The 27,005-nt window shown below is 32.8% G+C and overlaps 1 protein-coding gene across 7 annotated transcripts in view; it reads left to right on the top strand.

Moving 5' to 3' along the window:
* Positions 1–26,996, top strand: part of LOC108966304 (octopamine receptor Oamb) — a 30,626-nt gene extending 3,630 nt beyond the window's left edge. For 3 of the 7 annotated variants that reach the window (XM_018929139.1, XM_018929138.1, XM_018929137.1), the window contains 4 exons: positions 5,725–6,026; positions 13,718–13,954; positions 16,042–16,462; positions 21,523–22,742. In XM_018929139.1, the coding sequence (XP_018784684.1) occupies positions 5,775–6,026; positions 13,718–13,954; positions 16,042–16,462; positions 21,523–22,457 (1,845 nt within the window). In that variant the 5' untranslated portion in view covers positions 5,725–5,774 and the 3' untranslated portion in view covers positions 22,458–22,742. Of the gene's footprint in view, positions 1–5,724; positions 6,027–13,717; positions 13,955–15,515; positions 15,666–15,726; positions 15,758–16,041; positions 16,463–21,522; positions 22,971–25,679 lie in introns of those variants that run through there. The other 4 variants (XR_001993178.1, XM_018929142.1, XM_018929140.1 and 1 more) reach the window with 4 other exon arrangements.
* Positions 26,997–27,005: the final 9 nt, after the last annotated feature.

The raw sequence follows: 27,005 nt of genomic DNA, 5'->3' as shown, positions 1-27,005 counted from the left end.
TATAAGTGATCAGGATGATGAGTCAAATTGAAATCTAACTGCCTGTTTATCTGTTCGCCCGTGTAAACTGTAACTTAAGAAAAGATTAAGAAATTTTGATGACACATGGCACCGTGGGTATTGTATATGGGTGGAATCGAACCACTGCCATACTCAGAAAACGTTAAAAATTAAGATGCATTAAATCAAGTACAATGAATCACACTAAGGATGGACACCTATGGTTAGAAAAACTGTACAAATCCCAAATTTAGAGGACATATTTCAATGTGCACAGTAATATTAACATTAAGTCGGCTTTTTAAGTAAGGCTGTATGGAATTGAAAATTCATATTTTCAATGGAAAATTTTTACATGCCTTGGTCCAGTCCTTAATGTTAATATTGAGGGTAAAATTTTCAGCGAATTTTTTAGGGTACTTCCGAGCACCCTAATATGCACATGCACATATATGCATATTTCTCATTTGAAGCTAACTAAAATTAATTACCTTACCTTATGAACAAAAATTTATTAAATTTAAATTCAACCAAAACTATATAATATCTATTGTTCACTTTTGAACGATATATCGAAAATTAATGAAAGCCAGGGAATATTTTTATAGTATATTAGAAGGCCAGTCCACGTTGATTCCTGCAAGTTGCAAGTGTATAAAATGTTCGGTTGCACTTCAACTTAAGCTTTCCTTACTTGTTATCTGTGTATATGCGCATCTTACCAGATTCATAAGCATTGATAATTAGGAGAATCTGAAATATTATGTAATGTAAGTTATTGTAAGCAGCTGTTAAAAATCAGTAACACATTTTCAAGTCCTAAGTGTGTATTAATTTATCATCTGTAGTTGTAATGTAAGCTAAAATATGTTCCTAAAAGCTTTTTGACTACTACAATGTTATTTAAATAAACTTCATATGTGTGCATATCAATAAATTTATAGAAATAGTTATTTTTGAGATTAAACTAATTTATCTGTTTGTACAAACGTGTAAGTAAATGCAAATTTTAAGGTCAGCTGGTTTCTTGTTACTTTCATGTTAGCGTTACCGTATGTAGCTGTTAAAAATGAGTTCGCGTTGATAATAGTAGCAAGTAAAGACTAAATAACAAGTAAGGAAGATTTATGTTTAGGTGTCACCGAAGATCGCGATTTGCGTTGATCATTAATTCCAAAGCTCATTATTAGACAAAATCGCGAATGGATAACAATCGTATGTGATAAAAAGTTAACTAAAAAGGCTAAATTTAATATATGTATATGATAAGGTAAACTTAACCAAAGAATTTGAAACCATCATATTAGAGTCTAGAATAATTTAATTTATATTCTGCGCCAAGCTTAATTAATCAGGCTAGGAAAAGGCATGAACTAATTGCATACATTTTTGGCATTATTTAAGTAAATATATTTTATATACATATATTTATATATTAAGACAAAAACTCACCCGGAATTTGTAACTAAATTCTGATAATTCAAAGATAATTGAAGGTCGAGAGATCGTTGAAGACATGCCTCATTCTGGAAGACCTTCGACCTCTTCAACTGATGAAAATATTAAAAAGTAAAATATACAGTGCTTGAAAATCGTCAGGCAAGTGTTACGGAGATGATAAGAGAACTCGACATCTCTCGGGAGTCCTTTGGAATGATTTTGGTTGATATTTTGGGTATGCAAAGAGTTCTTCCATTACAAGAAATTATTATGAAAAGTGTTTCGAGGAGTGGAAGAATCATTGGCATAAGTGTATTATATCTGATGGGGATTACTTTGAAGGCGCCAATTTTTGTCACAATTGTTTAGAGAGGGCATGGTTATCATCCAATTTCATTAATTTTCACACTGTCTGAGGATGTGTGATGGGTAACAATTTACATGTTATTATATATATGTACATATATATTACTGCTAAAACTAAAAACAAAAAGTTTTCTGGAAATGGTAATATTCTTCTTTATTGGTGTAGACACTGCTAACGTGGTTATAGCTGAGTAAACAACACTGCGCCAGTCGTTCCTTCTTTTCGCTATTTGGCGCAATTCCGGTACCGAATCGAAAGCCTCCACAGTTGAAATGTTCTCTTCCATTCGCGCAATACGACTAAGCCAGTGCAGCAGCCGTCTCTTGATTCGGTGAAGCTGTTGTGTGTCGATCTTCCTCCTAAAAGTTTGGTAAATTTTACAGGTCTAAAGCCACACTCCTAAGGTCCAGTTAGTTTGTTGAAGGTGGGCATTGTCCGGTTGAGGAAATGATTTTCTAGTTCATCTTTAAACTCGTCTTACGATAATATATGCTAAAATTAACTTATATTTTCGTATGGAATTTTGATTGCAAAAAGGTATACATTTAAATGGAAAACACGTGAAAAAAAGTGAAATCATGTAAAAATCTTGGAGCTGTACAAAAAACCGAGTAAAAAAATTCGCGCAAAAAGAGTTCAATTGTAATTACAAATTAAATAACGGATTCTTTACAATTCTTCATATATATAATATTATAAAGTATAATAAAACTAGTCGTCACTGGATCGCATACCGGTGTAACTAAAATATATTTTTAAAACCTACAGTAAACAAAATCAAATAATAAGTAAGTTGTATACGTGACCAAATACAGAAAATAGTTGCAACACATGATTGCAACACTATTTACATGACAGCGCAAAAAACTAATTAGTATACGTAAAATATAGAGAAAAGAAATACTATGAAATGCATTAAAGTATACTACTTTCAGTGTATTTAATTAAAATTCATCGATAACAGACATAATAGTGTTGAGCAATTTTTTACTAAAAGTTGTTATAACTTCTTATAATATTTTTACATACATACATTTCTTGGATTTACATATAGCATAATATCGTATTATGAAGTAAATGACAGAAAATTTAACTAATCCCGCAAAAAGTTATGTATTTGTGTTATGCAAATGATGTATTTTGTAGTTTCTGGCTTTAAATTAGTAACTAGATGCGTTTATTTGTTAGAATTATTTAAGTATGTGTGATTACTTTACCAAATATGATGCCGTATTTAAACAGAAATAACAACATAAATATGATACCATACAAAACTAACTGAAAGTTTGAAATTCTTATTTATATAATCACAGTGATTCACAAAAGATTTACCATAAGAGTATAATTGAATAAACCATTGTTTGTACTTTGAGTTAGATATAGTGTTATATAGTATACTATATATGCTTGATCAGGATGAGAAGAAAAGTTGAGTAAAAACTAAGATATGCCGATGAAACTTGTTAGACATGTTCCATGGCGCTTTAACAAATTTGGTAATGTAGATGGGCGTAATCGGGTCGCTATCAAGACAACAAAATGACATTAAAGGAAAATCAATAAAGTGCCCAACTATGCACCAATTTAAGATAAGTAAGAAAGGGCCAAGTCCCAGTGCACCCGAACATTTAATATTTTTCCACGTACTCATTATACGAGGTGTGTTCAAAAAATATAGCGAATTTTGTGTTTTTTCAAAAATTTTTTATTTATTCATGATTATCTATTTTGTCCCCTTCAAAGTAATCCCCATGAGATATTACACACTTATGCCAACGGTTTTCCCAATCTTCGAAGCACTTCAAAAAATCATTTTTTTTATCTTCTTCAGCTCCTCCTTCGATGTCGTCTTTATCTCGTCAAGAGAAGCGTAACGTCGTCCTTTGACGGGCCTCTTCAGTTTAGGGAAGAAGAAAAAGTCACAGGGGGCCAGATCTGGGGAATACGGTGGCTGCGACATCATTAGTGTGTTGTTTTTGGGCAAAAAGTCGCGCACAAGCAACGATGTGTGAGCAGGGGCGTTATCGTGGTGCAAAAGCCAATTTTTGTCACATCTTCTCGGCCTTCCGAGAACATTTTGTACCACCGATAAACGTTGCTTCGGTCCAAGGTAGCTTCTCCGTATGCCACACTCAACATTCGGAATGCATCCGCGCACTTAATTTCGTTTTTCACACAAAATTTGGTACAGGTTCTTTGATCCATTTTTTTGAATAGGTAAAAATCGAAGACGATCCAAAACACATGCAAGCCAAGCAGCTGTCAACAATTAAATGAACATTTAAAATGGCCGAGCTTGTCGGCATAAGTGAGAGACATGGGTACCGCCACAAAAAATTCTAAATTCGAATATACGTAACCCGCGAAAATTCAAAATTCGCGAGACGTTTTGAACACACCTCGTACGTAGTATATGGAAGTTGGGGGCTACTACCCTGTAGTTACCCGATTAAACCCATTTTTGATACACAGATATATTATTGTCAGCAAAGGTTTCTGTCTGAAGTCTAAATTTATATCTCACACATTGGTCGATATTTTCGGCGAAAAGTTAACTATATGTAGATAACATATTCGGTACCTAGTGGCTTTAATAGTTTTTTTTTTTTCAAATGGTTTTAAAAATTGTGTTACATGGAAAGTAGGAGTGGTTGTGGTCTGTTTTCACCCATTTAACACTTTGACATAGGAATATGAGAGTTTGAGACGCGCCACGCCAGACCAGATATTCAGCATGCGCCAAGTATTGGAAATTTCAAAGCTGCTTTTGACAATACGAAAAGAAGTTGCCTTTACGCCGCTATATCTCAATTTGGTATCTGCGCAAAACTAAGACGACATTGTAAACTGACGTTGAGCAACCCCAAAAGCTCGGTCAGGATTGCGAAAGACTTCTAGACGTCTGATTATTATTACATTATATTCTAAATTATTGTTTTATTTCATCTCTGGTTCCGATTAAACATATAGTACTGTATATGCTTAAATGCAAATGTGAACCCCAACTTACGCGCATTCGACTCAGACGGCAATCGCTCAGACCCACCTATCGCGTAAGTCCGAGGTATTACTGTAATATAACGGGATAAAACTTTACACGAATAATGCTTTGAAGTATGCCACCTATGACGAAAACTGTTCAAGTCTCTAGGTATCCAATACTCAGTACTTATAGTTTACATTTGACCGAAAATATCGGACAATGTGTGAAGTATACAAATATATTTCAAGGATAATAATTTCGTGATTATAGTATGTTTACATGTCAAAAATAGGTTTAAATTGGACAATACTTCCTATATATGTATGTACCAAATACAAAGGTTTTCAAATTTCCGTGTGACTTTATACCGCATCCATCGTCCAATATGTGAAAATGAGAGAACGTTTTTTAGTTATAACAGTGCATCTTTGTATCTAAAATGGATAAAATTATGCGAAATCTTCACCTAGGATTTCGGTCTTTCTTACTTGTTTTATTTAGAATTGAAATAAGCCGTGTTTTTACGCGCAAGTATATTGTTACTTCTAATCACCCCGGACCGCCTCATCAAAAGCCTGGGTGTAAAGTGTTGTCTTCAGTTAGTGGTTAATTTTTGGTATTGATAAATGTAGATTGCGGCAATGTTTTGCGTTCTTCCCTCTCTGTTAAAAATTTTGGTCGACCACCGCGGGCGCTAAATCGGTTTATTATGTTTTCTCTCGTTTATCGATATCGATAAAACCTACCACAAAGATATTTTTCCTTAATTGTGAAGGCATAAAATATTTTCTTTCAAATATAGTTAATTCTTTACTTTTAGGCACATAAGGCGTTCGCCTACACCCCTAGTTAACGTTTACTTATTTAATCACTCTTAGCGCCTTTATCAAACAAATTTAATTTTCCCACTAAATTTTTTTGTTTTTATTTGCAGGAATTTAGCTATTGTGCGTAAATTCAACAACAAAAATATAATTTACCACAATGAATGGGACAGAGTGTGAAAATATGGCAGCATCACTGAGATGGTCAGATCCAGCGAATATAATATCGTTAGCTATACTTCTATTTATCATACTCTTAGTAATTTCCGGAAATTCTTTGGTTATAGCAGCAGTATTCTGTTCAAACAAATTACGTAGCGTTACGAATTACTTAATAGTTAATTTAGCCGTTGCAGACTTGTTGGTAGGTTTAACTGTTCTTCCGTTCTCGGCAATATGGGAAGTTTTTAAGGTGAGTACTAAATTCATGATATGTGGCCTTCTTTTTTCATCCAAACGCAATTGATGATATCATATTTTGGTAGCAACAATACAAAACCATAACAGCTAACACAAAACTTAATATCAAAACCGCCATCGGAAAAATATTTATAATTCATCATAAAAAATAGCTCCAAAGTCTTCATAATGACTATAGTAGCTACATACGTATACCTGTTTACGATTTCACTTTATTATCAGGCATTGTTTTAAGGGGCTATACCAGTGTAACACATTCTAAAAAAAATTTTTTCTTTTGCGATAGCTTATATCTAAAAATATTCTGTGAAGTCGACAATCGTATCTTGAATAGTTTTTGAATAGCAGAACTTTTCAAAATTGCTGACATCATAACTCAATAAGAAATTGACCGATCGACTTCAAATTAAAACTGAGTAATGTTGAATAACTATAATATACAATGACTGACGATCTTTTTGATTGGCTGAAAATTTTCAATTTGGTATGAAAAAAACAAAAATTTTTACCTAAAAAACTATTTTTTTTTTGTTCAGAACTGTGCTATTTTTTAATTTTTCATATTTTTCAAAAATCGTATGTCATTGTATAGGAAATACTTTTAAGGAGAGAACGTGTACTATAGTTTTACGTTCTCTGCTCGCAGCTGATTGGAGGGCAATGCTGGAATAGAATAAAATACTGGAATAAATACTAAAAATGAATGTAGATTTTTGGTTACTTAAGTCATGTTGAAAAATTTTTCTATCATTCATAACGTAGGCTCTAACCATTTGTGTGTACATCATACAAATGCGCTTTAAGTTTTGTTGATTAATAAAATCAAATTTGTCCTTTACTTTTTTGATTTCTTACTTTAACTGAAATAGTTATCAGGTCCGGTTCTCTCATAAATTGGAAATGTTATAATTTAGGTCACATTAATACAAGTATATTATTATATTTTAATTTTTATACTCTTGTCACAATTAAATTAGATGTGCAATTCTGTATTATAAAAACTAGCAAGAATATATATAATAACTCCATCGAAAATCGGAAACTTCCCGGTTCTTCGTAACTGGGCATTAAAAACTAGTAAGGAAGGGCTAAGTTCGGGTGCAACCAAACATTATATACTCTTGCTACTTGCTAGAATTAAAGCCAGGGAAATATCTTAAGATGTAAAACGTCAACCAGGGGATCGAAATCTAAGAAACTTATATATATGTATATACATATAATCTATGTAACTCTTACACTTATCACATTTTATAAATATTAGTTCGCTTCTATGAACTGCGATTGCGATAGCAGTTCGAAACTGTGATTTGCGATAGCAGTTCGAACCTGTGAATTGCGATTGCGACAGCAGTTCACAATAAACTTGTAAAGCTGTGATTTTTTAGTAGTACAGTACATGCGATCACAATAGCAAATAGCAGAAAAGTAGTAGCTTTCTTCAGGGTATTGTATAAATATATACATATATATGTATGTATATGCGTTTATGCTATTTATCGTCATAGCGGTTTGAAGTTTTGAGTGTAACGTTTTTATAATTTTTAATAACGCAAATTGCAATATTTGCAAATCAAAAATTTCATATAAAACATCTTTAACAAATTTACAAAAACATGTCGAGAATAGACATCCTACAGTGGTCATTAGTCATTAGTTTTTCTTTGAAAATATTAAAAGCGGGTATTCTAAACAAACGAATGATCAATCACACTAATGGTAATTCCTTGTAAGAAATAGTATGTGAAATCATCACCAACATACAAATGAACTATGCAATACGCTCTATCTTATTGATATTCGAGTTGGGTTAGTATCGATCCGATATTATGTTCAAAAATACTGATAATGGTTATAATAGGGCTAAGTCAAGTTTTCGCTCAAATTTATCCATTTCACCCGATTCGACCGATTTCGACATACAGACATACCATTGTCAGAGAAGGAGATTTTGCGAATGCGGCATCCCTTACACTTAGAGTAAAACGCAGGAGATCTGCTGAACTACTTCAATCCCCTTAGCAAAACATTTAGCAAAGTTCATCTCTTCGTAATCGTAGGAGTTTTTAATGAATACTTTCCAATAGGAATCCGTGCAGTACGGCAAAAATCTTATCGGAAGCAAGATGTCAATGTATCGAAGAAAATGGGGTGGAAACAGGCTCTTTTTTCTCCACTTTTCAGCGTTTGCATGACTGAGGTTGAAACATCGGGGCACTTCTATCTTCAGCGAAACACGACAGCTGAGACTGATTTATGCTAAAGGCGCTTTGCCGATTTGTATTTGTTCAAAAACTTTCAAAATAGGCTCCTTCTCCATTGATGCAGCGCTGCCAGCGCGATTTCCAAGCATTGAAGGCCGGAGAATGACTTCGGAATAGCCTTGAGAGCCGAGATGCATGTTACTTGGATCCCTTCTGTCGTCTCAAAATGCTTGCCCTTCATCGGCAAGGAAACAAAATAGTCAGCCTGTCACCTGTGATTACGTTATTCAAAAATTGGGGGTCACTTTCATACATGTTCAAATTTTTTTGTCACACTTCCACTCGTCCATCTTCGCTCACACCTTGCGCATGTTCAAATGCTCCCGCACAATGTCATGAACTACAGATTTTGATAGGTACATTTACCATCTGGACAATTAAACGAACTAAGTAAATGGTCTAAGTTCAAAACTTTGCGCACACGAGCCTCATTGTCGGTGTTTGGCGAAGTTGCAGGCCTCCCAACACGGTCTTCATCAGCGACCTCTTCCCGACCCTCCAAAAAGGCCTGATCAACCACACTTATTGTTCAAATCTAATTATATAACAACAACTGCAACCCTATATTTTTTCTATATTTTTGATCTGGAGAACCTCCTCTATTCGACCATACCCATTTTATTCCAAAAATCTTGGAACGGTATAGTAAAGTTTTCCCCTTTTTAATTCTTCATGTTTTATACTATATATGACATTAAATTATAAAATGATGTTTGTATGAATACCTTCCAAGCACGCTCCATATGAGTGATAAAATGATGCTCAACTTATTTCAGTGTGAGAGCACCTCAAAATAAGTGTATTTTCTATTGTAGCAGATCGGTCAAACTAATTGTTTTGGGCATTTAAATTAAAACACTCAACATTTATTACGATTGCAAATTAGTATATATTGGACTTTTAATATAAGGTGAAACTACTTAAAACTTTTTTTATGCTTTTATGGCATATTAAAACAGCTGACTTTTACTAATACTTAATAGTTGTAAGGTGACTTATTATAAATGTTTTTAATCATTGGTAATTGTAAATTAATACTACTACGCATCACATTGCAAAACGTTTCATGAAATATATTTAAATTTCGATTTTTCTTTAATTTTAATTGTTTTTCATTTTTTATTAGCGATCTTGCAGCTAAATCGGTAACCGCATCACTTCAAAAGTAACTTAAGTAATTTTTCAGTAAAAAATAATTACAAAACGGACAACCATGAAAACAGTGTCGACAATGTCGCAAGATTGTCGAATGAAACAAATTTTGTGAAATCCGCGACGATACACACATTTTGGCGTCAATATGTTTGCGAGCTCCTATGTATGTTTGTCGGCAAAGTTGTCCATTGTAGCAACCATCACCTAAAACTAATCGAGGTAGATATACGTATATTCAAAATGATAAGGGTGACAAAAAAAGTTGAAATCCGATTGGCTGTCTGTCTGTCCGTTCGTCCTTTTGAGCAAGCTGTAACTTCAGTAAAAATTAATATATCTTGATAAACTTGCTATGCAGGTTTTTTAATACAAAAAAAGGTCGAGTTCGTAGATGGGCGTAATCGGACCATTGCCACATCTACAAATCGTCATTAACGAAAACATATAAAGTACCATAACAAGGCACTAAATTAAGATATAAAAATCACCTTTGATTTGAAGAAGAGGACGTGGCCTCGCCCTCTAATAAGTTTAAGTTATATACATAATCTCTTAGCTTAAGCTACAACAACCAAATTTGCTCAGCATGGATATTATAAAAACTACCTACCAATATTGTGAAAATGGACGAAATCGGATGAAAATCCCGTTCACTCCCCATATAACGGTATGCTTAAAAGTACTAAGAATGAGATTATGCAATAACTAACTACGCCGAAAAAAATAAATTTTACCACCGATATTTTATGAGAGAGCTTTATGAGAACCGGTGTGAAAATTGGACGAGGGGGGTGGCACCGCCCACTTTTTGGTGAAATCGCATATCTCGAGATATAATTGACCGATTTAGAATGTAGTACTTTTTTCAAATTTCTATGGCACATTGTGAAAATTGATGAAATCAGACAATAACCACGCCTACTTCCATATAGTACAACTTTAAAATCCACTTTATTCGTTCAGTTTCATGTACATAAATCAAAAAGCAATTAATTTAATGGGATAAAACTTTCCTCCAATAATTCCTTTAAAGTATGCCAAATTATGGCAAAGAATTGTTTAAATCCAACCAAAACTGTTTAAGACCCTGGGTACCGAATATGTGTACCTAATATGTGTACCCAGTAGCTATGGTCGAATTTTGTTCGAAAATTTCGGTCAATGTGTGCGATACATATATCATTAAAATTCAGGGATAATCCTCTCTTATATCGGTATATCTGTATGTCAAAAACCGTTGAATCGGACCAATACCTATACACGCGGTACAAAGTCACCCGGAAGTTTGAAAATTATTATTTTAAGAATGTGAATTATCTCAGTGGAAATTAGAGAGCGAGTTTTACTCATAACAGTATATCTTCTGTCTCTTATACACATCTAGATGTGTATAAGAGACAGGTGCCAAAAATAATTAAATTTCAGCAAAAACTTGGCCTAGCTCCCATATAACTTATATCAGGATTTTCGAACATCCGGTTAACTTTACTCTATATAATTGGTTTTACACCTTAAAGTATTTACCAGGGCTTTGATTTTTGTAAATTGCAATAGTATAAAATGTTCGGTTGCACCCGAAATTTGTTCTTCCTTACATTTCTTTTATCAACGGTTTGTTAGACTAATTTTCTTTTACTCAGCCCGAACTCGCGTTTATTTGCAGGCATTCTATTAAAGATAGTGATTGACTAGAACAGATAAATGCTTATTGAAACATAAGGGGTTATTGTTCACGCAACACACAACATATATAAATATGTAGAAGAATTTATACATTAAATGCTTTATTTATTCCGCGATTTTTACCAATAATCCACTTCAAGAGATTATTTGTAAATATAAATTATGAATTTTTTTGTCATATCATAGAAAACTACCCAAATTTATGTAAATAGTCATGCGCATCCATAATTCATTTAAGAACATTCGTTGGGTCTATTCCCGTTTCCCTCATCGCGTGGTATATTTTTATTTTCGAAGTTATTCCTATTTTTCGCTGTTTGCTCATGTGAAGACTACAAATTTTTACTCAAAAGGATTTCATTTAACTTTTGTGCCTTCTCTATTTATTCACATTCTTTGCTTTGAGGCTTTCTGATTCTATGGTTCGCATATTTCTTTAGGATATTCTGTATAGTTTTTAGGAGCTATTATATTGAGTAGTCGAAGAAGTCTTTTCCTTGTCAATATATGTCGTTGCAGTCGTATATCTCCAGAGCTACCAATCAAATTGTGTCAGTCCATATAATGTTGAAATGGTGAAATTTTAAGCGTCATTAAAAAAAATCGGGAAGTAGAAAAAAAGTTAAAGCTGTGAAGCCTTTCACTATATTTTGAAATTTTTGTATAAAAAAGGGAAGAATGAAGTACCAATTTGTGAAGTTTACGGAGACGATGCTATATTAGTTCGTGTAGCACAACAATCGCTCCCCCGCTTCCGTTCTGGAAATTTGGAAATTTCGATTTACACTGATGAAGTTTGACACTGATGGAAAAATGTGTTTAGCAGAAAAATGGTAAAAAGTAATAGACCAAAATGGTGCATTATTATAAGTATAAATTTATTTATTAGTATACATAATTATAAAAAAAAAAATAAGTTGAAGTTTGATGATTAGAAATACGAAAGACTTCTTTTTGACGCTGCCATTGAAGTTGGCAATTTTCTAGTGTGAGCATAGGGAAAATGAAAAAAAAAGAAATGTACTGTTTTCAACAAATGTATTTATTGGGGAAAAAAGTATTCATATATTAAGACTTAAATAATTGTTGCGTAATGGTTATTTACTAATTAAATAAATAGGATTTGGGAATAAAATGGGTATGGTAGGATAGAGGAGATTCTCCAGATCAAGAGATATTAGTAGTGCTTTCGAAATATTTGCTTTTAAAATTGAAGTTAATTTTAAACTTATATTTTGCACTAACACTACATTAATTCGTTTGTACACTTTTATTTTTCTTTATATAGTGCAAAAATAGTGTTAATTCACTATTTAGCTTATTGAAAACTGCTCTTCCATACCATCAAAATATATGCTAACAATAGCATCATACATACATCAACTTCTAAACATTAACAATTTGCAGTCTCCATTGACAATATTGCTAGCAATACAGACTTTTTGCAATTTTAAATTGCCTGTCGAGATGTGACAGTTATACATAATTTTGAAAAAAAAAAAAACGAGAGCAAAACAATAAGCGAAGAAATAGGTGAAGCATACATGTTCGTTTATTTAAAAATATATATGAATTTCAATCAGTTTAACGAGCTGAGTCGATTTAACCATTTTCATCTGTCCGTCTGTATGGATATACGCGAAGTAGTCCGTAGCCAAAACTTTGTATTAAAGTAGTCGGGTTAACGAACTTTCGGTATAAAAAGTTGTTAACTTTAGAAATCATCAAAATTGTGTCTTTTATGTTTCTCTGCTACGAAAACTTCATTAATATTATCATGTATTTTAAACTTCTTTGTAAAAACAAAGGTTTCGGTAAATCAACAGTTCTTAACTATTGTAAAACATCTGCCGAAAATATGTACCATTTTTTTCCACTTTCCATTGACTTTCAACCAGTTGTAGTAGAAGGTTGGTATTGCGAAATTGGCGAAATCAAACCAATCGCAAATCTATGAAGTGCTATAAGTATGCCGCAAATTGAGGTACCAAACTGTAATTTAGTACAGATCATTTGGACAATATGAGTAGCCCATTTCAGGTGAAGTCCTATATCTCGAGAACTCGACCAATTCCCGCCAATTTCAAAAGAGGATGTGACAAAAAAAGCATTGCTATTATGTATACAATACATTAATTAGATAGATGTGAATAAAAATATCTGGGACATGAAGTAAAAAGTAATAATGAAATGTAGTAAGTATCTTCCTAATCAATATTCTTTATTCATTTACAGTGTTTTTTGCAAATAGAGAGAGTAAAAAATATTCGGTTCCGCCCGATCTTAGCTTTCTTGCATGTGATAAGTATTTTAATTTATATATGTATTTGACCCCAACCATTATGTATATACATTTATACATTGAATCAATTACAATTGATACTCTAAAAACCCCGAAAAGAAATAAAATGTGCATTACGCAATTATTGAGTTTAAACTCAATTAAAAATTGCCCAACTTCTCCTCTTTTATTTATTGCAATAATTTTGTATGTATTTTTGTATTAATGGCAATAGTAATACAATTCTCTAGTTTATGAAAAAACTTTTGATTTTGTTGTTATTTTTCATATTTATTATAGATATGGATATTCGGTGATGTCTGGTGTCGTATGTGGCTTGCTGTAGATGTATGGATGTGCACAGCATCCATATTGAACTTATGTGCAATATCTTTAGATAGATATGTAGCCGTTACCCGTCCAGTTGCCTACCCGAGTATAATGTCAACAAAACGGGCAAAATCATTGATTGCTGGAGTTTGGGTGCTGTCATTTGTTATATGCTTTCCCCCACTTGTTGGCTGGAAGGATCAAAAGGTATATATAGAATTTACAATAAATGGACATACATACATACGTACATATGTATATATGCATCAGCTTATTTATATTTGGTGATTTATAAAATAATTATTTGGAATTTTATTAATAACAATGTTTATATTTTATTAATAATATTAACCTAGGAGACAATTGTTTATGTAATATAATAAGGAAAATTGGCACAAACTGTAAATGTTATTTAGAACAAGTAAGGAAGAGCTAAGTTCGGGTGCAACTAAACATTTTATGCTCTTGCAACTTGCAAGAATCAAAGCCCGGAAAATAATTTAAAGGTAAAACCAATCAAAAGAGTAAAGTAAGCCGGATGTTCGAAATCCTAATACTTGTATTAGTTATATAGGGGCTAAGCCAAGTTTTTGCTCAAATTTATCTATTTTACGTACAAAGATACCCTGTTATGAATAAAACAGGTTTTTTTTTTCATTTTAATAACTCACATTGTGCCTTGCCTACGTTATTGTCTGATTTGGTCAATTTTAATAATGTGACATAATAATGTAAAAACAATGTCGCGTACTAAATTTTGTCCAAATCGGCTGGTCGAGTGCTGAGATATGGGATTTCCCAAAAATATGGAAATACTATTTACCCTGAGAATTTAATTACAATTTCTCGGTGCGTTTTTGTTCCAGTATATTCCATACATATGTTTATGTACATACAATATTTATAGGGAAATCAACGAAAGTTTGAAGTAAATAAATTTTGCCAACATGCAGTTTTGAAGGAGAAATACATAAAACGCATATAATTTAAAGTAATGGTCAAGAGTTTACCTTTATTATCAAGATGTTTTAAAAATGATTTCGGTAAAATGACCACTGCGGCTGGCTCAAATAAATTCCATCGTTAGAAGTACATGTCGTCCATATCGACATTTTTCAATAATTATAATCATGGGCCTTGATAAAAATATGAAATTGCTTACTCAAACAAAATCTAAACATAACTACACATATGTAAGCATTAGTAGTGATAATTCATTTGTTATATTTGAAAAAATATATATCTTCCCTTAGATAAAATATTGAAAGATTTTTTTTTTTTTGTTTGGTCCACATTTTTATTTTAATTAATTAGAAAGCACTTTTTTTATTTTTATACTCTTGCAACATGTTGCTACAGAGTATGATAGTTTTGCTCACTTAACGGTTGCTTGTATCATTTAAAGATAATCAAGTTGGATATAGGGTTATCAGGATGATAAGTCGTAGGTATGTTCCTTGGCAAAATGTGGACGAGTTCGTAGATGGTTGTAATCGCCCACTCCCCATATAACGGTTCCGATAAAAACTAATATGGTAAAACCGCGACATATCAATAAATAAATATAGAGACATTAAACTTTAGACTTGGAATGATACAAGAGATCTTTATGGGGTTTAAAACGACATTTCAAAAGCCATATCTCAGGACTCAATGTTATCTTGATATCCCTATATTTCAGAGCAAACACAAACGACATCTTGCTACAAACACGCCTACTTCGCAAATAACTCAATTTTAAATTAATTTTATTTCCTTCACTTTCCAGAATTCAAATCAAGCACCCGATGAACGGAATAAACATTTGCCCGAACCAGATACCGAATATGTAGATTAAAATTCCAATTTCGAACTTTTTGTCGAAAATATGGTTTAATCTGTATTATGGAAATTCGGAGAGAATCCTTTTCTAATAATAGTATGTATGTTTGTGAAAAGTGGGTTTAATCGGATCAATAATTTCTTTTTCGAAATTCCAGTTGACTTTACACTGTATATAACGGCAAATGTGTGAGTTATTCTAATAAAATTGAGGGAGCGTGTTTTTCTAATAAGAGTTCATCTTTGTGCCTAAAGTGGATAAAATCGGGTGAAAACTACCGAGTATGAAATATTCGGTTACACCCGTACTACTGTTTAAAGAATAAATTTTATAAAACTTTCAGTCATAGGTCTTGATAAAACATACTAAATTGTCATATTGGTTATGCGAATATTTTTTTATATATCTCTAAATATATTTATTTACATACATGTATATGAATAATACTTTTAATATATCTTCTTTCTATCAGTCGATAATACAGTCAGTGTACACACGAGAAAATTACACCCGTTTCTATACTACAACTATTGTATCTGTTCAGCGTAGTGTGCAATTAAAGCAAATGCAGCAGTTAGGATTCCCATACAATCGGACGCACATGTCATTAGATGCAACACCTGACATATTAATGTCCGAGGGGTTTAATTACCAAGATCCAGCGCAACAATCTTTAGAGAGTGGAGAATATATTGAAAGTTCAAAATTCATCTATGAAAAGTCATTTTGTTCCTCAAAGTGTGAACTGACAAATGATCGTGGTTATGTATTATACTCGGCATTTGGATCATTCTACATCCCGATGTTTGTGATGCTCTTTTTTTATTGGCGCATATACAAAGCAGCAGTGAGAACTACGCGAGCAATAAAACAGGGCTTCAAGACCACAAAGGGTAAGCACTTTTAAAATAAATCAATTTATTTACAACATTTGTAGGTTTTCTTTGTAAATTCTTTGCATTGTTGTGGAATGTACATACATATGTATATAATATATTAACATTTAAATTCATGCTGTTCTTGGTAAAATTCAATTTAAATAGAGCATTCTTCGATTCGCCAAGCGTTGAATAATAGCGAATCGAACAAGAAGGCGTATCCCCACTCATAAATAGTTTAATGTTTAGATTAGCTAACTTTCTGAAAAAAAGTATTTTTAGCACTTCTTTATACGCTGTGAAAATGGGTAAAATCAGATGATAATTACGTCTATTCCTCATATAACGGTTATATTGAAAACTCTTTTAGGTGCGATAACTCACTGAATAAATGTGCCAAAATATTAAATTTCACAACCAAGATGGTGGGGAAGTGGTGGAAGTTGGTATGTGAAGTTACCAAACCGTTCTTATTACACAACTTTAAATTTAATTTTAAGCCCACACATTTTCGAAATCAGACTATAACTTTTCAGGACCTACAAACCAAATCTATTGCATTTGACAGATTTTTACCGAACGTATAGGTAATTCTAGTATACAAATTCGAGGAGAATTTGTTGTAAATATAGCATGCTCTTATTCCAAAAATGCGTAAAATCGGTGCAATGCCCCATACTTGTACTTAATATAAATATTTTCGATCTTTTATCTGTCAATAGGAAATCCATTAAATTCTGAAATATTATATTTCTAATAATTTGCTACCTCCTTTCCTGTTAATGTAAATAATAAATGCAACAATTCCTACTTTTTATTAAAATATTTACGAAAATCCCTTATTTCACTTTACCTTGCAAGAGTGTACAATGATCAATTACACCCCAACTGCTTACTGGATTATTTACCAAAATTGTTGTCTAAAAAATAGTTACTCCTTAAACACTACGAATTTTAAGTAATATTTGCATACAAACCTTTTTGTTATGAAATAATCGGTCTAAAAAAATCCGTAATAAGCCGTAAACAGGAACAGGTAGTAATGACTTAGTGGCAGGAAAAAATTATAAAGTGAATGTATGAGAACCTCTCAATCAAGGTTCCAGAGCTTTTTGCGGGTCACAATCGATGTGCGATATGGCCTTGTGTTGTCTTAATGGAACACCTCTTCTATTGGTCGAAGCTAGCAGCTTAAATACTATTGAACATGCTTACTTATTTAGTATCAGCAAAGCCGAAATACTATTAAAAATAAATATCTATTTTCAAACATACATACATAAACAGCCACATGCAATGCACATCCAATAATAATAAAAATGCATGGGGACACAAGTCATAAATTTACAGATGAGATAACATTAAACACACACACATGTATTGAACTGTACACTTGAAAACAACCCCATATCATGCAGCATAAACAATATGCTGCAATACATACAAACATATACATACATACAGGGTGGCTGATGAATTTTACTACATTAAGAAACTCAAATAATTTTTTTTTTCAGTGTATGGAATTCATTTTTCTTTTATTTATGTAAAAGCTCATTCAATTTTATTAAATATAGCTTAATTAGTTTTAAAAATAATGGAATTTAAATGCCCCCTGCTCGTTGATGCATGTGCGGCATCTTACCAAAAAGTTGTTCATACTGCTTGGAGAGTTGAGACAGGAATAGCCGCGATTGTTTCTCGAATGGATTGCCTTAGTTCATTCAAATWTATTGGTTTTGCTTTGTAGACTTCCTGTTTGCTATAACCCCACAAGAAAAAGTCAGGTGCAGTAAGGTCAGGCGACCTGGGTGGCCAACGGAATGTTTAGTTTCTAGATATCAGCTTATTGGGAAATTTTCGTCGCAATTCTGTCATAACAGGTTGGGCTATGTGAGGAGCTGCWCCATCTTGCTGAAACCACACAGAGTTGAAAGAAATTCGCATTCGGCGTAATTCTGGATAGAAAAACTCTCTCAACGTGCTCAAGTAACGGTCTCCAGTAACCGTAAGGGTGTGACCGTTTTTTTCGAAGAAATAGGGCCCGACAATGCAGCGTGATGACACTGCACACCACACTGTGACACGAAGTGGATGCAATTCCGTCTCATGTGGGTTGCAAGCACTAAATATTCGACAATTTTGTTTGTTTATGTTCATATGCAAGTAAAGAGAAGATGGAATAAAAATTAGAATGAATAAATTCTCACTCAAGAAAAGACTTTTCATATCCCCCCACCAGAGGTAAGGTTTGATAAAAATGCCGAATATATCAATCGATGTGCTGCTTATCTTAATATAATTGCATGGAAATTTGCTCTCACGCATGCATTAGTCACAAGTAAATGAAGACCCCAGTATAATTAGAATTTATAGCCAGTTGCCATAATGCGTATCCGAAGCAAAATGACATAATTTTTAGTTAAATTCTATAGATAAATATATGTATATATAGTATGTATGTAAATTCCCTCTAGCGTAGTTAGATGACATAATTATATTTAATTGAAGAATTATTAAAATTAAATTTATGGGATATACAATGGAAATTCGGAGAGATCCTGTGAAATATTCAGGATTCATTGTTCGTTGAATACGCCAATGGATTCCAATCAAATTTGGTATATTATAATTATTACTATAGGTAATATTCCTAGAAAGTTTAAAAAGAATATTTTACTTCCTACCAGCTAATCATTCTCAAAAAGATATATGATACACATACGTATACATACATATAATCAATCTAAGCCTAAATTTAATCATTATATAGGTACATATTTATATATCTATTGAGATGTGCAAAAGGTCAATTTAGAATTCTGAGGAATAGGAAGTTTGGGCCAAGTCTGGACCAAATTCATTCATATTCAGCACTAAACTACATAATTTTAAGCACTTATTTTAATATATTTTTCATATATCCCACATTTGGACCAAGATAAATGGTTTAAAGTTAAGCGGGAATTATTTGATCTAATATGGTAGCATTGCCTCGATTTTCTCTATTTTTGCTATTACCACATATTCTTAACAGATTATCTTAGCATTGAGATATCTCGATGCAACTTTGTATGCGGATTTCTTAGTATAAAAAATTACAGTTCTGGGATGGACGTAATCGGATCACTGCCACGCCCAAAAATCACCTTTAACGGAAAACCTATAAATTGTCATAACAAAGCACTAAATTAAATTATACAGAGTTTGTCCAGAAAGTAAAAGGACTGAGTCGATTTTAAAAATTTATTGAACCAATTCTTACAATTCTTGGTTAGGACTTGGTTAGGTAGCTGTCCACAAAAAGCGAACTTGTGATAAGTTTAATCAATAGCTCTGCAAATAATATCAAAAGCAAATACATTTAAATATTAGCAATTAGAAAGGCATAATGTATAAAAACACGTTGCACGACTTCAATTCGTTTGGAAAGGTTTGGAAACTCAGACAATTACACCAATTGCTTAAAGAATCAATTTCTTAACATAAACGAGAATACATTTCCTCCAAACTGTTACATTGCTTTAAAACTGTTATATTAACATCCAGCTCTTGACGGCTGCTACTATGTCAGTCTCTTTCAACCAATTCAGCGATTTTATCGCAATTTTCGACGACAGATCTTCTGGAGCGTGGCGCATCTTCGACCACCTCTATACCAGAACGAAAACGTTGAAACCATTGTTGTGCGGTGGAAATGGAAACTGTATCGAGTCCATAAACTGCACAAATTTTATTGGCGGCTTGAGATGCATTTTTGTCTTTATCGTAGTAGTACTGTACCGATGCGACAAATAAAACTAGAATTACGCGCTCTCAGCGCCAACTAGCGAAAATACCGCAACCTTTTGACAACTTAATATAAACGAGATTTGTAGGACTGCAAGCCTTGGCTAGAAAGGTGTAAGACTTTACATTTTTCGGAACTTATTTAAGACAAAAGTACAAGTCCTCATTAGTATATATGGTAACTCTGCATATAACGACGTTATTCTCGTGGCACGGATGTGGTAGAGAAAACACAGTCATGTAAACAGTCTGAAAGGAAAGACAAATTTTTTGGAAAAGTGAAAAATTTTCAGAGGAAAAGCGGTTTATAGTTATCACAAGTTATAAGGTGAATAATTGACTGAGCCACGCCTGAGCAATACAGTATTTATGTCAGCATGTAAGTACATAATGTTCTCTACGGCTCTGAATAGAAATACATATTTTGCTTTTTTGCGTATATTGTGAGGAGGGCTTAGTTTTGAAAGTTAATGAATAGATTTGTATGCAATGAGGTATACTGAGAGCTTTGGATTCTACTATTTCATATTACAAAGGCTCACATTAAAGTAAATTCGCATATGTAGACCAAATAAACCACGTATATGTGTATGTATATAAAGTTATTTAAAAAATATATGGATCCAATAAACAGGGTTGCATTTATCTGTATATTTGCTTAAATATATTGTAAATGCAGGGCCTTGTTAAATTTAATTTCATAATTGAAAAATACAAACATACAAATATCTACTATTGAAAATATGCGTATTATTAATCTAAATCACATTAAAATAAGTGTTCCTTAAATTTATATCAAAAAAATTACTTTCCTCAGACTCAGGCTCTTTATATAAAACTTGGTTTGAAAAATACAACATGTGAGATAATTTGAAGTGAGGTATCTTTATTGTTATAATGGATAAAATTCTTCAAAAAGTTAAGAAAATCCAAATGCATCCTTTGTATATATGGAATTCTAAATGCATGTAAAATTTAGGCCAAAAATATCTTTAACTTATCAACCTTTTGATTTTACCTAATTCTTACGACTCCAACAAAATATCACTCCTTGTAAAAATGTTACATTACAACTTCGATAAATGTTAGCGAAAAATGCATATAGAAACAGTTCATATCTAATAAGTTTTGTTCAACATCTAAGTGGTCTCCATTTGTTCTATGTGCAAATTGAATACAAATATAATTGAGAAATAAATATAATAAATCATATCCACCTATTTTAGCATGAGATTCCCAAAAGCTAAATGCAATTCTGGTTCCAAACTTCAACCATTTTCTTTCAGGTAGTCCTCGCGATGCCAGCAGCAGTCAAGCTAATCAAACTCAGATGATATTACGCATGCATCGCGGTAGGCCAGGCGGGACCCCACAGCGTGCTCCTCTCTCCATGCATTCTGTGTCTTCTACACTTAGTGTGAACAGTAACGGAGACGATGAAAGGTCTATAACACATACTCCAAGGCGCACCACTTCAATGCGTATACATCGGCAGCGCCATGAAAAAATATCTATTAAAGTGTCGTACCCTTCATCTGAGAATGTAATAGATTTGCGTTCAGAGTTTGTTAACTCTGACCCCCCTTATTCTACTTCCCTTACAGGAAACACGGATAGTAAATTAACGTTTACGCACGGCCGAATGTCTTCTTTCAAGACAGGCGGCTGTGAGGTGGCAGAGACTTCTTTCAAGAAGGTCGCATACGTTGCCAATACAAGCGAAAGTTTGACCGGCAGTAGGCGGGACATATTGGCAGCTATTGATGGTGATATTAGCAACGTGACCAATTCACCAGTTAAAAGGCGTGGAGGTAAGCGCAGTGCCAAATTTCAAGTAAAACGCTTTCACATGGAAACAAAAGCAGCAAAAACCCTCGCCATTATCGTAGGCGGGTTTATTTTTTGCTGGTTACCCTTTTTTACTATATATTTAGTACGGGCGTTTTGTGAAGAGTGCATTGAACCTACAATTTTTTCAATACTTTTTTGGCTTGGCTACTGTAATTCAGCGGTCAATCCCCTCATATACGCCCTCTTCTCTAATGAGTTCCGCATCGCTTTTAAACGCATACTTTGCCGTTGTGTGTGTACTCGTAGCGGATTCCGAGCATCTGAAAATTTCCAAATGATTGCTGCACGCGCGCTAATGGCACCGGCTACATTCCATAAAACGATTTCAGGTTGCTCAGATGATGAGGATGGTGGAATAAATTTTGGCTAATCCAAAATTAGTTGTAGACAAATATATGGTACACGTATGTACATATATAATATTATATTCTAATTAGTTTCTTGCTAGATTATGGAAGTGAGAGACCAGAAGCATTTGAAAAATTTTATTTCCTCAATTATTTCTTTTTTACTTCAAACCCTGTTCAAGATATTTGAATATTGTCTCTGTATTGTATTTCTAGGGATTAAAAAGCTGGGTTTTCATTTACGACTCTGTAGCTGCGAAATTTCTAGAATTACTCTCACTTTGACGGGAGCCGTAGCAGAACAATGTAAAAATATGTGCTCTGCTCTGCTCCGAGTTTTGTTATGTAAAAAACTATAGCTGTAGCAATTGTCGAAAATGAAGTGCTGTGCTCTGCTCTGGCGTAGCGGGATATGGAAATATTAGCTATTATTGGTCATTCCATTCGTTACCGATACACTATATTGCCTTGATTTCGTGAATTTACTCCTTTTGGACAACACTTATAATAGGAGATATCAAAACAGTTCTATTGTATACAAATTTTAATCCATTACTCTTATATACATATTATATATTTAGATATATATAAATTATATATTATATATAAATTATATATATATAATACATAAAAAACATTCATCCGTATCTGTACGCTAAGTAATATAAGAAGATTAGAAATGTAAAAACTTAATTAACTAATTTTTCTTCAATTGGTTTCCTAATCTTACATTATATTTACATACAAACTTAAATATTATATAGCATATCATTAATACATACGATTGGTATACGTATGTATTATATTTGTTTTTTACAAATTATTGTACAAAAGTCCATGTATAAGAAAATTTAATACTAATAATATTAACTAATATTATAAAGCAAAGGTAATAGTCTTATAAGAACATAATATGCAGAAAATATGAGTAAATAGGTACAATATATATATAAAGATAATATGCAATAACTACCTTGTTTTAAATTGCAATATATTGCATAATACGAAGGTATTGGCATAATATTTAGTGACATTGATCCATTTTCACCATATTGATGATTATACATTAAGTCTAAATTTTATCGTAAAAAAGAATATAAATATATGTGCAAACCATATGCAAAAATATTAAAAATACATACATGCAAAATATGAAAATATGTATTTTCAGTGACATTAATTATTATCCCGGTCCGGCACGTTTTAAGATACTAAACTAAACTAAACCACAAATTTTCAAACAACTATAAGGTTATATAAAATAATTGTTACGTACGCGTAAATGCTTTTATATTGAAACATATATGCATATATATACATATGTGTGTAAAAAAAGTATACATTTATAGAATAAGACGTATATATGTACATAATCACTATTGTATGTGGATACTAACAAGAAATACTTCATGAGTTTCTAAATGAAACTTAAACTTAAAACAAAGTTAACGCAACCAAAAATGACAATAAAATATTAAAATAAAGGATACAATATACATTTTAAATGTGTATCTATGCACTATTTACTATTTCTGATTTTTAGAGTGTGTGAAACTCTCTAAATGGCTACATCAACGACAATTTTCGATTAAAGCAACTGTAGTAGTATCGCTTTGGTGGTCAACATTCCGCACTAAACCGAAAATAAATCAATGTTCTATTGGTTCTTCTAACCATTAGACATTTTACTTTCTGCATTCAACAGTTAGACATTCATTTGCAAATGTCGATTCTTATCGTAGAAACATTGAAATGAACACGATGTGAAGAAGACACCAGAATACAGTTGCTCCAGAATATTCTAATTCATGCAAGAGACTCTTGTGCCTAACTGTCTGATTAATGTGATTTACATTTATAAACCTAATTAGACAAATATACTAGTTGATAAAAAATTTTAATACAAAGTGTCATCTAAAATTATTAATTTTACTATACCATTTTTGGACCAGTAGGCATGGTTATTTTATATTGCAATTTATGAAAATAAAGATCCATTACTTCCGCAAATTTCAGAATTAATATCAGTGCTCAACCATACATTTTATTTAATTTAGTACCATTGTTATACTCTCGCAACAAAGTTGCTAAGGAGAGTATTATAGTTTTGTTCACATAACGGTTGTTTGTAAGTCCTAAAACTAAAAGAGTAGATATAAGGTTATATATACCAAAGTGATCAGGGTGACGAATAGAGTGTTCGTTCCTGCAAGCTGTAACTTGAGTAATAATTGATATATCATCATGAAACTTGGTACATGTATTTCTTGGCTCCATAAGAAGGTTAAGTTCGAAGATGGGCAAAATCGGAGCACTGCCACACCCACAAAATGGCGAAAACCTTTAAAGTGTCATAACTAAGCCATAAATAAAGATATTAAAGTGAAATTTATCACAAAGGATGGCTTTAGGGAAGGGCATATATGGACGTAATTTTCTTGGAAAAGTGGGCGTGGCCCAATGATAGCGAAATAAAACTTTACACAAATACGGTATTTGAGGTGAGGTATCCCTTGTGGAAAAACTGTCGTGATCGGACTATAACTTTTCAAGGTCTCTGATATCGAACAAGAAGAACTCAGTGCCTATCCTAACCTAACCTAATTTTTCACCAAAAATATCCGTGAATCTTTAGATATTTTCATGTAATTCAGAGGGCATCATTTTTATACTCTCGCAATAAAGTTGCTAATAACGGTATATATCGTCAGATATATGGTTACATATACCAAAGTGATCAGGGTGACGAGTTGAGTTGAAATCTGGATGTCTGTCTATCTATCTTGAGTAAAAATTGAGATATCCTGATGAAACTTGTCATGCGAGAGCATAAAATGTTCGGTGATATAATAGGTTCGTAAATATAATATATTAGACGTATCAATTAGAAGAAGCTTAGAATTTAAAACACTCTAAATTCTAAATTATACAAAAAATCGATACTTTATAATATATATAGTTTTTAAGTTTGGTTACAATAGATTCAAGAAGAAAACAATTGCATTGGATATGGCGTAACAAAAAGCATATGACATTTTGTTGAATCTGTAAATTAGTTTTTTGACATATAGGGGAAACAAATTAGGAGATTTTGGAGGTACTTATTTAATTATTTATTTGACTTACTACTAAAAATAAATAAATCTTTGATTTACATTCTAACAATGTTTTTATCTAAATGAACATAGATATATATTAATAAATTTTTTTATTATTTTGTTTAATCCTTTTTGAACTTCCAATAGGATCGAAAAGTATTGGTTCACGTTTCGAAGAAAAACGCTTAACATTACGAATTCATCGTGGACGCGGTACAAATCAGCACGACTCAACCTATAGTAGTGGCAGCACCCAAAGCACCACCACTACTTTGGGCACTCCATCCCCAGAGCGCCTTTCAAAATATACCACCCGACGGTCTCATAACTCCGACAAAATTAAGATATCCGTTTCATATGCTTCCACTGAAAGTATTAATGAATTTCGCGGTGGTGAGTCGACTGGCTCTGGTGAACACCGTCCTTTCAACAGTGGCAGCACCCTTTATGCAGTGCATTACAATTCAGTAAGCGGTAGCGAGACGATCGAGTCGGAACTCTTTCCTCAGCAAAGCAAAATTTGTTATTTACAAGTAGACAATGAGCGCCGCCAATCAAATACCAGCGATATAACCCACCAACATGCAATGTCATTTATGCAGCAACATCAACCATATCGAAGCAAAAAAATTGGACGAAGAAATTTCAAAACACAAGTTAAACGTTTTCGAACGGAAACTAAAGCCACAAAAACTCTTGCCATCATTGTTGGTCTCTTCATTTTCTGCTGGCTCCCATTTTTTACAATATATATTATCCGAGCCTTTTGTCAAGATTGCATAGATCCTATACTCTTCTCAATACTTTTTTGGCTTGGTTACTGTAACTCTGCGATCAACCCAATGATATATGCACTTTTTTCTAAAGATTTTCGTTCTGCTTTTAAGGTTATTATTTGCCATTGTTCTCTTTCTCAAGAAAGTATTTCATTAAAAAGTTCTCGCAGAGGCAGTGATATTTCGTCTGGACGTTTTCGTGACCGGACACCCAGCAGATCTCAGAGTGCACTACAATTCCATTCACTGGGTGGAGAAAGTGAAATGCATTGTTCAGAACTAAGCAGCGTCCATAGGTGACAATCTGATCGGTCCAACTCCTAATTTTCAGACCCATATTCAGGTTTTGTTCAGGTTCACTAAAGCAGATTGTCTGTTTCTCAGAATTAGGTTTGTATGCGGGATTAAATTTATATTACATCTATTTTTATCTGGATAAGCATGAGAATGTTCTCAAACTTTCAGATGGTGGTTATTCGGAACCCAAAAGACAAATCGTACGATTTTGTTATAGATGTTATATAATTCGATTAATTCTATTTATTTGCGAATATATATAATATATATGTAATATATGTATATGTATGAAGTCATATATGAAGATGCTAATGCACAGAAATGTAATACTTTCTACAATTTCTGCGTACTAAAAAATATATTCGATGGCAAATTCAAATGACAATGATGCTAGTCAAAC

Source organism: Bactrocera latifrons, unplaced genomic scaffold (assembly GCF_001853355.1).
Source record: "Bactrocera latifrons isolate USDA-ARS-PBARC rearing strain unplaced genomic scaffold, ASM185335v1 scaffold_158, whole genome shotgun sequence".
In the NCBI taxonomy this organism is placed as follows: domain Eukaryota; kingdom Metazoa; phylum Arthropoda; class Insecta; order Diptera; family Tephritidae; genus Bactrocera; species Bactrocera latifrons.
This window is presented reverse-complemented; position numbering and strand designations above follow the sequence as displayed.